General features: G+C 45.3%; 1 protein-coding gene across 4 annotated transcripts in view; it reads left to right on the plus strand.

The window, feature by feature from the left end:
* The first annotated feature begins 3423 nt into the window (after nucleotides 1–3423).
* LOC137437191 (fibronectin) overlaps nucleotides 3424–15472 on the plus strand; it is a 152347-nt gene continuing 140298 nt past the window's right edge. For 3 of the 4 annotated variants that reach the window (XM_078766022.1, XM_078766025.1, XM_078766024.1), the window contains exons 1-2: nucleotides 11484–11734; nucleotides 12043–12160. In XM_078766022.1, coding sequence (XP_078622148.1) covers nucleotides 12049–12160 — 112 coding nt within the window. In that variant the 5' untranslated portion in view covers nucleotides 11484–11734; nucleotides 12043–12048. Of the gene's footprint in view, nucleotides 3515–11483; nucleotides 11735–12042; nucleotides 12161–15472 lie in introns of those variants that run through there. The other variant, XM_078766023.1, reaches the window with a different exon arrangement.

The raw sequence follows: 15472 nt of genomic DNA on the forward strand, positions 1-15472 counted from the left end.
GAGTTTGCCAGCGATGTTTGCATTCATGGATAACCTGACAGTTGTCCAACAGTCCGCTGATGCAGCAGTAGAGGTACTGGGACGACTGGAAAGGTTGATGTGGTGGGCAAGAATGGGATTTAAAGCAAGAAAGTCGAGGAGTGTGGTGGTGAGATGAGGAGTGGTGGATAACATGCACAGGTTTGAGCTGGGAGGGGAGGTGGTCCCATCATTGACAGAGACCCCTGTGAAGAGTTTGGGATGATGGTATACAGTGGAGTTGAATGATGTGGGAAGGGTGGAGGAGGTGAGGAACAAGATTTTGAGAGATTTGAAGAGGATTGATGGATGTGGTTTGCCAGGTAAGTTGAAGGTATGGTGTTTGAAGTTTGGATTGATGGCACGAGTATTGTGGCCATTGATGATGTATGATATTGCGATTGGGCATGTAGAGAGGATGGAGGTTGTGGTGAGCGGGTTTGTGAGGAGGTGGTTGGGAGTGCCACGCTGTTTGACGAACATTGCCTTTGGCATTTTGAACATTGAACATTGCAGAACTTTGAACATTGCCTTTGACGAACATTGAGGGTCAGGGTGGAAAACTCCGGTTTCCCTTGACATCATTAACTGAGGAGTTTAAGGTGGTGAGGGTGCGGGAGTTCATGATGTTGCGGGATTCAAGTGATGCAGTGGTAAAGAATGCTCTCCCAGAGAAGAAGGGAAGTCGGAAGTGGAATGCAAGAGCAGAGGTGGATGAGATGGAGGAGTGGTTGCAACAGGAGGTCGAGGGGATGGTACAGCATGGGAAGCATGGTTTGGGGTGGATGGAGCATGAGCGATGGGGAAAGGCATGTGTGAAAGAGAGGAGGAAGATGGTTGAGAGGGAGGTGAGAAGAAAGGAAGAGGAGGGGAGATTTGTGAAAGCAGTCGGATAGGCACAGCAAGGTGCTTGGATGCAGTGGGAAGGTGTGCGGGTGAGGATATTGAAGTGGCAAGAGATTTGAAGGATGGAGGCAATATTGTTGAATTTCCTGTTGCGGGCAACGTATGATGTGCTTCCGTCACCAGTAAACTTGAGATTGTGGGGGTTGTTGCAGGAGGAGAGATGTTCTTTGTGTGGAGGTGTGGGAACGGTGCAGCATGCACTGAGTGCATGTTCAGTTGCATTGGCAGCAGGAAGATACAAGTGGTGGCATGATCAGGTGCTGGCAGTGGTTGTGCAGATGGTGCAACAAGAGGTGCTGAGATCAAGAAAGGGAAGAGTGGAGAAGGAGACCGATGGGGGAGAGGTGTTGTTTGTCAAAGTGGGCCAAGTGGTAAGAGGTGGAAAGAGGAGGAGGTGGAAAGCAAGAGGGCTGGCAGATGCTTGTGATTGGCAGGTGGTGGCAGACCTAAAGCCACAATTGGTATTCCCAGAGGAGATCTGTGTGACAAGGTTGTGGCCTGACATTGTCATCTGGTCAGGTGCAACAAGACAGGTCATCTTAGGGGAATTGCCGGTATCTTTGGATGAGAACATGGAGGAGGTGCACGAGAGGAAGAGAGGAAAGTACAGTGAGCTGGAGGCAGAGTGTCGGGAGAAGGGTTGGCGAGTTTCTTGTTAGCCATTTGAGGTGGGGTGCAGAGGGTATATTGGCAATTCCTTATCTGCATTTCTTGCTCGGCTTGGGGTGTATGGGACAGAAAGAAGGAGGATGTGTGACCAGGTAGCACAGGTTGCCTTGAAAGGCTCATTTTGGATTTGGAGGAAGTTTATGGAGGCACGTCGAATGGTGTAGGTTGAGGTTGTGGGTGGTGGTTCATTTCAGCCTAAAGGGGTAGTGACTGAGCATGTAAGAGAAATGGAGGTGTGTGTGTGTGTGTGTGTGTGTGTGTGTGTGTGTGTGTGTGTGTGTGTGTGTGTGTGTGTGTGTGTGTTTTTATTTGAGCAGTGCATGTTGTAAGGGTAGGTGGTCGGTCGGTTTATTTTTTGGTGTGTGAGTGGATGAGGAGGTGTTTATTCTGTGAGTGGAGGCGGTTTTGTTGTTGTCGTTTGTGTTCTCACTGGCTGGGGGTGGGGGTATGCACGCATCCGGGTGTAGCTGCTGCATGTGGAGGCGTATGTGCCCCTGCTGGCCCACCTTAGCTGACCATATCAAGGTTGAGGGGCCGAAACAGGATGATGCTGAGGACCTCGACTGAGGACCCGGTCAGTGAGGAACACTTGTAACCAGGTGTGTTTTGAAATTATATATACTAGGGCATGCCCGTACTATATATATGCCCGTACTATATATATATCTAAAATTATATCCCCCCCCTCTATTTACATGAAATGGTTTGGTCCATTCGCAACGCCAAAGCGAACGGCGAACGGCTTGCGAGTACGGTGACAATCCCCCCCCTCTATTTACATGAAATGGTTTGGTCCATTCGCAACGACCACAGAACCCCCCCCTCTATTTACATGAAATGGTTTGGTCCATTCGCAACGCCAAAGCGAACGGCGAACGGCTAAATCGCCATAGCTCAGTAACTACTTGTCCGATTAATTTCAAACCTTGAAAAGGCACATCCTCGGGTCCCCAGCAATATACCTGGCAAGTTTCAAGTATATCGGACCGGTAGTTGTCGAGAAACAGCGGTCACAGACAAACATACATACATACATACATACAAACATACATACATACATACAAACATACAAACGTACAAACGTACAGAGATTACTGGAATTATAGAGAGATATACACTTCATTGAAATAGTTTGTGATATGTTCACTTAAAAAAACATACTTTGGCCGTGACGGAGCCCTTCTGAGTGGTGCTGGCACAGAGGCACAATTGGTACCATTGTAAATCCAGTGTAGCTTCTTGGTCGTCCTGCCAGCCCAGACAAGGACGTACCATTCTCCAAAAGGTGAGATGCTTACGCTGAACCTGTTTCCTTAATAAGGATTTACTGCGTGATTTGGCATTGCAGCCTTCCCAATAAATACAGGTGTGTGGAATGTGGCCAGGTACCGACACACATCGGCCTATACTTTCGGGATCTCGGAGTTGGGATATCTGGAGGAACCTCCCCGTGAAGGTTGGCGTACTCTATGTGGGTGGTAGGCCCATCATCAAACCTTTAACAATACTGTCTGTGTCTACAAATACAATAAAAGCGGATTAATTTAATAAATAAAGCAAATATTTATACAGTAGGCCTACTGTAATTTATATTGTAAAATACAGTGCCCCTTTATACAAAAACGACGTAGGTCGAAACCTGTACGTTTTTTTTAATGCACACGTTATATCCGACAGTGACGTCGAGGTATAATTATTAATCTGAAGGAAGTCTCACAAATTGTATGAAGTAAAGACTGCACAGCGAGAGCTTCCTTTGGCGCCAAAACAGGTCCACCGTGTACTCTTCGCGTGTTGGTGACCGCCGGTGTGGAAACCTGTCCCGGCGACGTTTCTGTGACTCCGTGTGACGTTGAGCCGGCAGGTGCGGCGAAAGCTTCCCACAAAAACGAAATTCCAGTCAGAAACATCTTCCTGTCACGTGAGTCACGCTCGGACCGCTGCACACCCCGCGAGGTTCCATGTCAATGCGCTCGTCATGCAACGAGCGTCCGTTTCCCACTGTGGTGAACATTTCAAAGGTTGTCGCCATCTTCCGGATTCCTTTTGGCAATGACAGACAACAAAGAGACTGAATGTTTTCGCTTTTTCCCTCGCACCCGCCGGCGTTTTCCATTTCGATCGCACCGTGGGCGCCATGCTGACACCACCGCGCTCTTATTTTGAACCCCTGACGAAGTGTTGTCATTCATTCTTTTCGCGTTTCGTTCTCCCTTCGACTCGCTGCGTGGAACCCACCTTCCCTTACCTTTCCCTTTTAGTGTATATGAGCGATTTAATAATGTTTGTTACCTCCTGCCACCGAAGGTGGATTGAGGTTATGTTTTCACCACTGTCTGCAATCTGTTTATGAACAGGATATCTGAAAAAGTTGTGGTAGGTTTCCGACGAAATTTGGTGGTCAGGTTGGGTGTGTTACTGATATTACAAGTGAACAGGCCGAATTTATTCGATTTGGGTGAAGATCGCCCGGAACCGGATCCGACAAAAAAAAATTCAGTGATTCTTCACCATTGAAGGATGGGTCCAAAAACGATATACAACATGATATCTCAAAAAGTTGTGAACAGATTCGGACAAAACTTGGTGGACATGTTTGGTGTGTGACAAGGAAGAAATGATTCAATTTCGGTAAAGATCCACATCTGGATCAGAGAGTTTTAAAACTTTTTAAAGTGATTCTTCACCATTGAGAGATGGGGTCAAAAACGATATGTAACATGATATTTCAAACAGTAATGGATGGATTTGGACAAAACTTGGTGGACATGTTTGGTGTGTGACAAGGAAGAATTGTTTCAATTTTGGTGAAGATCCAAATCCGGATCAGAGTATTTTAAAACTTTTTAAAGTGATTCTTCACCATTGAGAGATGGGGTCAAAAACGATATGTAACATGATATTTCAAACAGTAATGGATGGATTTGGACAAAACTTGGTGGACGTGGTTGGTGTGTGACAAGGAAGAATTGATTCAATTTTGGTAAAGATCCACATCAGACAATTTTAAAACTTTTAAAAGTGATTCTTAACCATTGAGAGATGGACCAAAAACGATATTGTTGTGGATTCGGGGGTCGGCTCTCCCCTTATCAAGGGTGGGGGGGGGGGGGGTTAATCCCCTTGTCTTTTAAGCTGGCCATCCCCCAATCCTGGAAATTATGACGCTCCTCCCGGTCGGTCTTGGGTCGGGTGATTGGTCAATTTGGCGTCCCAAATACCTAATTACCAACCCCGACTGTGAGCAGGGAAATAACTCCCGCTCGAACCACGGATAAGATGGAATATTGCCGAGCGGGTAGCAATCCGCGATCCGAGCCGTTGACAAATACTACACCCGATTATAGCGGTTCCTATCGTGCCACAGGTACTCAATTGGAAGAAAAGACGGAGGCGATCGAATAAGAGGAAACCAGAGTAAGGGAAGAACAAAGGGTGGGTTTATTAATTATGTACAAAAACCAAAAGAAGAGGAAACGAAAGGAATATACAAGAAGAAGAAGAAGCAAAAGGACACAGGGCAGGCTTACCTATACAGTCTTACTTATCACGACCCCAGGACAAACAGACAGACTTACACGGAATGGTAGCTGGTAGGGGAGGAAGGTCCAGGCAGATGGGTCCAGGCAGGTAGGCTCCGTCCAGGCTCCGGGTCCGCGGGCGAAGAACGGCAGGCAGCTTCGCGTGTCGTTGGCGCGTGACCGGACCTTAAATATGCGAGGGGCTGGAATGCCGCGTATGTATAGCGTGCCAAACGCTCTCCCTCTCCCGATCACTCAATGTCCGTATCAAATGGAGCGCTCCCGGATCAGTCCGTTAACAATGGCTCGTGGCGCAGTCCTCTCAATAGCGTTACAATCAGACGTCTCCGCACAGATCTGTTAATAACGACGGTCCCCTGCACAGTCCGTGATATTCGAGCTCTCCCCGCACAGTCCGTTTAGAAAGTCCCCCGGCGCAGTCCGTGATAGGACTTGGCACGTGCGCTTATATAGTGCGCTTATAGATCAAGCCGCGCCATGCCCGCCAGTGAGCTCACCTCAGCCCTGGTTGGTTAGCGAGGGCTCACCGGCTCCGCCCTTGACGGCTCGTTGACAGGGCCACGCCTCGTTCTTGGCGCTCCGCCCCCTTCTTCTCCAAGCTTGACCGCGTGCGTAATGGCATCGCCGTTCGCGTGTCGTTGGCGCGTGACCGGACCTTAAATATGCAAGGGGCTGGAATGCCGCGTATGTATAGCGTGCCAAACGCTCTCCCTCTCCCGATCACTCAATGTCCGTATCAAATGGAGCGCTCCCGGATCAGTCCGTTAACAATGGCTCGTGGCGCAGTCCTCTCAATAGCGTTACAAACAGACGCCTCCGCACAGATCTGTTAATAACGACGGTCCCCTGCACAGTCCGTGATATTCGAGCTCTCCCCGCGCAGTCCATTTAGAAAGTCCCCCGGCGCAGTCCATGATAGGGCTTGGCACGTGCGCTTATATAGTGCGCTTATAGATCAAGCCGCGCCACGCCCGCCAGTGAGCTCACCTCAGCCCTGGTTGGTTAGCAAGGGCTCACCGGCTGCGCCCTTGACGGCTCGTTGACAGGGCCACGCCTCGTTCTTGGCGCTCCGCCCCCTTCTTCTCCAAGCTTGACCGCTTGCGTAATGGCATCGCCTGAGCGAACGCTGAGGCGGCTGCGGCTGGCAGATGCGCGTAACACAATTTGGAGAGAGAGAGACTGGCAAAATGGACGGAATGGGGCCTATCTTATTTGATTAATGCAACGCAGATTCAACTATTGGGAACACAGCCTTATCTGAAACACATATTAAGGAAATACCTGGAAGTCCTATGGTGTCCTACGTGTTGCATATGGACTAACTATGGGTGCAGCCTTTGACCTTTTAAATGATGGAATATTTACAAGAGTTATTATTTACAAGTATTATTTACAAAGTGAGGGGTTCTCAAAACCGCAACAATATGTAACATGATATTTCAAAAAGTGTGGATGGATTTGGACAAAACTTGGTGGACGTGGTTGGTGTGTGACAAGGAAGAGTTGATTCAATTTTGGTGAAGATCTAAATCCGGATCTGGATCAGAGAGTTTTAAAACTTTTAAAAGTGATTCTTAATCATTGAGAGATGGAGCCAAAAACGATATGTAACATGATATTTCAAAAATCTGTGAACAGATTCGGACAAAACTTGGTAGACATGTTTGGTGTGTGACAAGGAAGAATTGATTCAATTTTGGTAAAGATCCACATCCGGATCAGAGAGTTTTAAAACTTTTCAAAAGTGATTCTTCGCCATTGAAAGATGGAGCCAAAAACGATATGTAACATGATATTTCAAACACTTATGGACGTATTTGGACAAAACTTGGTGGACATGTTTGTTGTGTGACAAGGAAGAATTGATTCAATTTCGATGAAGATCTAAATCTGGATCCGGATCAGGGAAATTTAAAACTTTTTTGAAGTGATTCTTCACCATTCTTCACCAACATCTCCACGCATGGCTGGCGGACTTCCTCTCTGGTCGTAGTCAATGTATGGCCCTGAATGGGTTTCTCTCATCTCCTCTTCCTGTTCAGGCTGGAGTTCCACAAGGCAGTGTTCTGGGCCCTGTGCTTTTTCTGGTCTTCATCAATGATCTCTCTGACTCTCTTGAAAATCCTCTCTATCTCTTTGCTGACGACTCTACTCTCTGTCGCTCCATTCCTCATCCCTCAGATCGGCAGTCTGCAGCCTCCTCACTCTCTGCAGACCTGGACAAAATCACAGACTGGGCAAACAAATGGAACATGTCTTTCAATCCTGATAAATCTCACACTCTTACGATGTCTCTCCGAAAAGACCGACTGGAAAACCCTCCCATCCACTTTCTGAATAATCCTCTCCAAGAAGTTCTGTCACTCAAGCTTTTGGGTCTCACTATTTGCCATGATCTTTCCTGGGAAAACCACATTTCAAATCTGGCCTCCAAAGCCAGTCGCCGACTGGGCATCCTCCGTCGTGCGAAGTCCTTCCTTGGCACACCTGAGCTCCTCACCACATACAAGGCTTTCATCCGCAGCTCTATGGAATACTGCTCTCCCCTCTGGTCTGGTGCTCCTGCCTCACACCTAGCCCGTCTTCACGCTGTTGAAACCAAAGCGTTCAGAATCATTGGAATCTCCCGCGATGAAGCTAACTCCAAGGGCCTTTCACTCACTCACCGCAGGCAGGTTGGCAGTCTTTCCGTCTTCTACCGACTCCTCTCTGGCCTTGCCCCCCCCCCCCCCAGCCCTCTCTGGGCTCTGTCCCCCAAATATTCCTACAGGTCGCACAAGATCTGCCTGCAACCCTCTTATGGTTAAACTGCCAAAATCAAGACTTTCTGCTCACCTTCACTCCTTCATTCCTCTTTTCTCCCGCCTCTGGAACAAACTCCCTCACTCTCTTCAATCCCACTCCACCCTCCAGGTCTTTAAAACAGCTGTTCACCACCATCTCTTATCCTCCCCCATCCAAAACCTTGATCTTTTCTACCCCCGCTAATTTCGGTCCCTTTGTGTTTTATACCTCTCCCCCCCACCCCCCTCCCCTTCCCACGCCTCCTGCCCCCAAGCCCTCTCCCTCCCACACTTCTCCCTGCTCTCAAATGTTGTGGTTGTGTGCTTCCCCTTCTCTCCCCATCTTGTCTTCCGCTCCCTCTTTTTGTATATTTTGTTTGTCTGGTTGATTTGTTTGTGAAATAAATATTAGCTCTTTCACGAGCCTCGATTCAGTATACAAAAAAAAAAAAAAAAAAAAAAAAAAATTGAGAGATGGGGTGAAAAAACAATATATAGCATGATATTTCAAAAAGTGTGGACGGATTTGGACAAAACTTGGTGGACATGCTTGTTGTGTGACAAGGGAGAATCGATTCAATTTTGGTAAAGATCCAAATCCGGATCAGAGTAGTTTTAAACTTTTAAAAGTGATTCTTCACCATTGAGAGATGGGGTAAAAAAAACTATATAGCATGATATTTCAAAAAGTGTGGACGGATTTGGACAAAACTTGGTGGACATGTTTGGTGTGTGACAAGGAAGAAATGATTCAATTTTGGTAAATATACAAATCCGGATCAGAGAGTTTTTAAACCTTTTAAAGTGATTCTTCACCATTGAGAGATGGGGCCAAAAACTATATATAACATGATATTTCAAACACTTATGGACGGATTTGGACAAAACTTGGTGGACAGGTTGGTTGTGTGACAAGGAATAATTGATTCAATTTTGGTAAAGATCCAAATCCGGATCAGAGAATTTAAAAACTTTTTTGAAGTGATTCTTCACCATTGAGAGATGGAACCAGAAACGATAATATAACGTGATACCGTATCTCTAAATGTTGCGGACGGAGGGGGAGGGGGAGTGGGAGGGGGAGGGGGGCGAGGGGGCGAGGGGGAGGGGGGGGAGGGGTAGGGGGAAGGGGGGTAGGGGGAGGGGGGAAAAGGAGGGGGAGGGGGGAAAAGGAGGGGGAGGGGGAAAAGGGAGGGGGAGGGGGAAAATGGAGGGGGAGGGGGAAAAGGGAGGGGGAGGGGGAAGGGGAGGGCCAGTCAACAATGACGTTGCAGTTCTCATGGTCGGAGAGCAGCACAACAATCGCGACATCGTCCTGCATCTTCGCAACAGCACGAAGCGGATTTTGGAGACTCACGGATCCTGTGACGCCCTCCAGTACCGGCTTTGCCGGGCGGGGGAAGTGAGACCCGTACATTCCCAACCCGTACATTCGCCCTCTCGACTCAAGCTCACTCGGACAAAAGCCTCGCATAAATTACACCGTGAAGGCCCAATGGCCATGTCTATGCCACAAATCAAGTACGTGAGCGAGTCGGGCGCACTGAATTGAAAATATATAGAACGCTCATACTCCGTGAAAAGTGAAGCCACCGTGTCGCTATCTTGGTTAGCATGACTCGACCAACTCGCTTCGCGGATCTCGTTTGTTTTGAACGTGTGAATTACGTGCGAACGCGTAACTGTGAGTTTATGGCGGCAAGGAACATCACGTGATCGCTCTGAGCGAATCAGTGCGCTGCTCTGCCACCTGCTCAGATTCTGTGTATAATATTCCTCGCTGAAATGCGCTGAGGTAAATATGAATAAAAAATATGGATCATCAAATATTTTGAGGTAGGCCATGTTCTTCCCAGGCTCAATGGCCATGTCTATGCCAAATATCAAGCACGTGAGCCTCTCTGTTTAGGAGTCTATCGGTAACATTACACACACACACACACACACACACACACACACAAACTGTGTTTTATATATATAGATTTGCTGTTCATTCATTATACTTGTGAATTTGTTGTACTTAATTTCATTGATTTACTGAGAAATTACAATCAAGTGTGTATTATTTATTATTTATTTGTTTATTTGCTTTTTTATCCTATTTTTAGTTGGTGTTTATTCATTCTATTTACTAATTACTTATTTACTTTTCTTTTTTCTTTTTTTCCTTTTTTATCCGCTCTATTTTATTTATTTTCTTGTTTATTAATTTATTTACTGAGAAGTTACAATCAAGTGTGTATTATTTATGATTTATTTGTTTATTTGCTTTTTTATCCTATTTTTAGTTGGTGTTTATTCATTCTATTTACTAATTACTTATTTACTTTTCTTTGTTTGCTTTTTTATCCACTCTATTTTATTTATTTTCTTGTTTATTCATTTATTTACTAAGAAGTTACAATCAAGTGTGTATTATTATTTATGATTTATTTGTTTATTTGCTTTTTTATCCTATTTTTAGTTGGTGTTTATTCATTCTATTTACTAATTACTTATTTACTTTTCTTTTAGCTTTTTTTGCTTTTTTATCCGCTCTATTTTATTTATTTTCTTATTTATTCATTTATTTACTGAGAAGTTACAATCAAGTGTGTATTGTTTATGATTTATTTGTTTATTTGCTTTTTCATCCTATTTTTATTTGGTGTTTATTCATTGTATTTACTAATTACTTATTTACTTTTTATTTTTATTTTTTTGCTTTTTTTATCCACTCTATTTTATTATATTTATTTACTGAGAAGCTACAATAATATGTATGTATTTATTTAGTTACTTAGTTATTTATTGATCGATTTTTCTGCTTGCGTGCTTTATTTGTTTGTTTGTTCACTTGCAATGATTGCATGTCTTTTCCCGCCAAAGTCTGATTTCAAAGATGTTTTCCCGCCGTTCTGTCAGTCTCGCGCGTGGTTTTCGAGTTCAAGTTCAAATGGAAAATAAATAAGAGATTGTACATGTTGCTTTAAGCTATAAAAAGAAAAACTCGTGCAGTATATTGGTTTGAATGCGTCCGTCTTGGGATGTGACACAGACGAGTTGGACCTGAATTACCCATTCCCAGAATTTGACTCATCCAGAGAGGAGATGCCGTTCGGTGTGAAAAGGAAAACACAAGAGGGTGCTCTGATGTATTTAGAGCAATGCAGACTATGCGGTGTTTGCTAATTTGCAAAACATGCCCAGTCTATGATTTATGAAAACACGCAGAAGAATTTGAAAAGGTGGTTTATAAGTTAAACGTAGCATGCGGTTGATTTTCGTCCGAGCTTGTTTTTTTTTTTTTTTTTTTTAACAGAGTAAGTGAACAGTTTCGCAGATGTGAAAAAACCAGACAAATCCCTTGCCAGCTGCAGTCTAGGACCGAGGGCGGGATTAGAAAGGCAGCTCGGAGAGGGAGACGGTGAGTGGGAGGCAAGAGATGACGGGATGGGTGATCATCAATGGGGATGGTGGGAGGACAGAAAGGCAGCGACAGAAGGGGTAAGGAAGGGTTGGGCTCCGAGGTGGGAGGAGGACCACAGTCCACAGATAAAGAAGGAAGGAATTGGCGGGAGGTGGGACTCGGGGTGGAGCCAGCCAGGCAGACCTCGACTCATGCATGAGTCATCCGTGCGTCCCAATGGTTTCGATATAAGACGCGTGTAGCTGTCAGGACGAGGACACTCCATGGTAGTTGCGCCTCCTCTCGTCTGCAGGTTCATTATCTTGAACTGAAACGTATCGGAAAGTTTGGGAAAGTTTTCAAACGTATTGGTTCCCACGCGCTCGAAGCGCACCTATTAGTGTGCGAGATATTTCTGCCCCCACGTGGTATGTATTCTTGCTTTGGTTTTAAAGTTTTACCTGTGCTTTCATAGTTGTGGAAATGCCCTTTTAAGCCTGCATACACCTTTTAATGAAGGATGTTCTAACTCTCTGATACCTTCACTCTAATGCTTGCAATCGGTGACTCAAGGTAATTCATCTGCTGGAGTGCTGGTGATCATGTTAGTGACATCATCAACAAGCTATTATGGCTGAAAATGTAAACTACTGTTATGTAGTGCAAGTTCTGAAGGTATCCACCTGGTATTAGGTTTGGCTACTCGGTCTCATTGTGCGTTCCAACAACCCACTAGGTGATCATGGAGCATTATGCGGTCTCTTCCTGGTCCCATTTGGTTCTTCTTTCCCTGCTGCTCTGGCCCGCACAGGCCATGCCACCTGCTCAACTCTCCGGCTCTCCTGTCGAGCAAGGTGAGGGTTTCCTGTCGCTGTGTCTTTTGCGCATCCGTTTGGGTGAATCCATCATTTTCAAACTTGGACATGCATAAAAGCTGGTCTCATTGGTTCCCAGGATGTTTTGTCAAACAAGATGTTCCATTGGGTGGGATAAGCACTAAGTGGGAAATTGAGGCAAATATTCACAAATGGTGTACTGCAGGGGTCATGACAAGTGTGGTGAGGGTCACAAATAAGTTGCTCTTGAAGTTGGAGTTTAAACATTTTCGAGCAGGATGTAACTGGTGTGTAGCACTGATTACAAGTCTGGGTGGATAGTTACCCCCACCCAATCCCCCCCAGCCCCCCCCCCCCACCCTCCACAATATGTGTTCCGTACACATGCTCCATTCCCTTCCCTCCTCTCCCCTTTCTCCTTTCTCCTCCCAATCTTCTTTCCTTTTTCTCCTAACTCCTTCCACACTTTCCTAACCTTTCTCACTCCTATCATCCTCCCTTCTCTCTTCCCTCCTGCCCCACCCCCCAGTCATGTGCACTGAACAGATGTATTGTCCCTTTTCTTATAGGAGAATGTGCAGCTTCTGCCACTAATTCATATGAATAACAAAATATGAAAATGTAGTTAAGAGTTATCTACATATTACATCAGCAAAAGTAAGGAAGAGGGAGGGGTGGGATTAAATTTAGAGATTTGTTTTTAATGGACAGTAAATGGCTCGGATAGTAGAGATGAGGGAAACAAATGGATGTTTGGAAAGAGATGGGAATAAGTGTGTGATTTGGGGTGGCGGGGGCGTATGGGGCTTCTTGATTTGGGAGGGGGGAGAGTTCAAAATTCCACCATTATTGCATCCGTAATATGTAGATTGCTCTACAGGTTGCTCTATATTTTCTTCAATCTTTTCCCCCTCGTTTAATTTAATTTCTCTTTATTGTCCAATTGTTTTTCCTAAATGAATATAGCTAATCATTACATTTAATGAACATCAATAATATTTGATATCTCTGGTAGATAAAAGGTGTCACTGTAAGGTTGACTAGAAGAGGGACTCTGAAATTTGGTTCTTACAAAATATTACAATTGTTTCCTTTTACCTTTGCTTGCCCAAATCTAGGTTACTTTGTCTCTGAAGTCTGATTTATTTTGTTTGATTTACCTTGACTTTCTGTTTATTGGGATGGCATGTTGAACAAGCTATTACTAACACGACACATTCGAACCTTCATCATGCAGCATGCTGTGCAGACTACGCCTGCATCACCCCGAAGGTCAAATTTGCTTGTGGTCTATTTAGCATTCCCATCTGAACACTTCACTCGTTATACTGTGACCTCAGTCAGGTTCAAGTCTCACATACAGTGTTGATTAATTTGTTATTTCAGGATGTTCTAGCAGTTCATGTGAAGGTACTCTGATTTCTTTCATTGTCCCCAGTCGCACCGCGGAGCAAAAGGGGGACTGTGGTTTTCCCGTCCGTCCGTGCGTGCGTGCGTGCGGGTGTGCGGGCGTGCGGGCGTGTGTGCGGGCGTGTGTGCGGGCGTGCGGTCGTGCGTGCGTAAGCGAAGGACCGCATTCGAATTTGGTGTGTGGGTGCAACCCACGTCAAAATCCAAGATGGCCGCCGCCATGTATGTCTGATGCCATGTATGTCTGAACCTTGTGAGCTGAATATCTTGAAAAATAAGCGAAGTACCAGCTTCTAATCTGGTGTGTGGGTGTATCTAGGCATAAGGAAGAACTCTATTGAAAATTGGGTCGCCACGTCAAAATCCAAGATGACCGCCGCCATGTATGTCTGAACCTTGTGAAATGAATATCTTGAAAAATAAGCGAAGTACCAACTTCTAATTTGGTTTGTGGGTGTATCTCGGCATAAGGAAGAACGCTATTGAAAATTGGGTCGCCACGTCAAAATCCAAGATGGCCGCCACCATATATATGTCTGAACCTTGTGAGCGAAATATCTCGAAAAATAAGCGAAGTACCAACTTCTAATCTGGTGTGTGGGTGTATCTAGGCACAAGCAAGAATGCTCCTTAAAATTGGGTCGCCACGTCAAAATCCAAGATGGCCGCCTCCATGTATGTCTGAACCTTGTGAGCGAAATATCTTTTCATAGCATGTTTTCTGCGTCTTCCACTTTGTCAACTCGCATCACTTCACCGACGGGGGACCTAGGCGTAACGCTTGTTCACTTTATATGCAATGTGTGATATACGTACAAACCTCTTTGTGAGTCTCAGACAACATCATCATCATTATGTACCATGCTCTACACAGAGAGGTCGTTCTACCGAAGTAGTTTCCTGGAAGGGTCTCCACTCCAATAAAAAAAAAAAGTCAAGGCAAGAATTTGGCCAGAATACTGGTGATAACTCACCTACTCTTCATGAAGGACACCATGATATCATCAACGTACACCAACTAATTCTGGCAGACAGGATGCCCAGTTTAATGTCTGTCCAAGGGACGACACACACATTGATGAATCGCTGTGCCTGTAAAAACACCACGATGACAGTTTATATGCCCCCACCCAGCTAACAACAACGTTGGGCCAACGTTGGGCCAACGTTGGAAAATAGGCGTCGTGTTTACAACCAATAAACAACGTCACTGTGACGTCAACAATGCGCTTGCGACCAAATTCCAACGTTGACCCAACATCGTTGTGTTAGCTGGGTAGCTAATTAGGATTCGATCCCAGGCTAGACAGCTTCGAGGCTAGTACGCATACATCTAGGCCATCCTGCTAGCCCCAACCTTAAACGCGAGAGAAAAAAGGTAAAACACTTTACTAAATATCTTTCATCCAAGGATTGCTGTTACCATTTGGAGAGGATTGAGTCAAACAAAACAATAAAAGCTTTCCAGTTTTTTTTTCAACAAAATTGTGTACCGGTACCATCAAAACTTTAATCTGCATGAAAAGTATGCTTGCTTTAAGCTAAGATCTCAGATGCTATTTGATTTGATTAGCATTTTCTGTCAAAGATTTGGACAACACCGGATTGGATTTCAGACAAACACAGCTGAGGGTAAGTGACGTAACTTCCTGTTATACTCTGGTTGCTGGCGACACCGTCTTGTGACGTCGTTTTCTCTCTGCAGTCAGCATGGCAATTAAGGGGATATCTCTGCCCCTCCATGGGATGCCAACCAACGGGGTGTGTCCATGCTCTATTTTCTCATTGTTGAGCATCAAGTGAGGAAGCAGCACGAGCATTTTTAGTCCTTGGTTTGACTCCTCCAAATTATCAGAATCGAACCGCCGACCTCCCAGTCTCAGATCAGACACTCTAATCACAATATAGACGAGACGGATT

Source organism: Myxine glutinosa, chromosome 12, assembly GCF_964187855.1.
Source record: "Myxine glutinosa chromosome 12, kmMyxGlut1.1, whole genome shotgun sequence".
Taxonomy (NCBI): Eukaryota; Metazoa; Chordata; class Myxini; order Myxiniformes; family Myxinidae; genus Myxine; species Myxine glutinosa.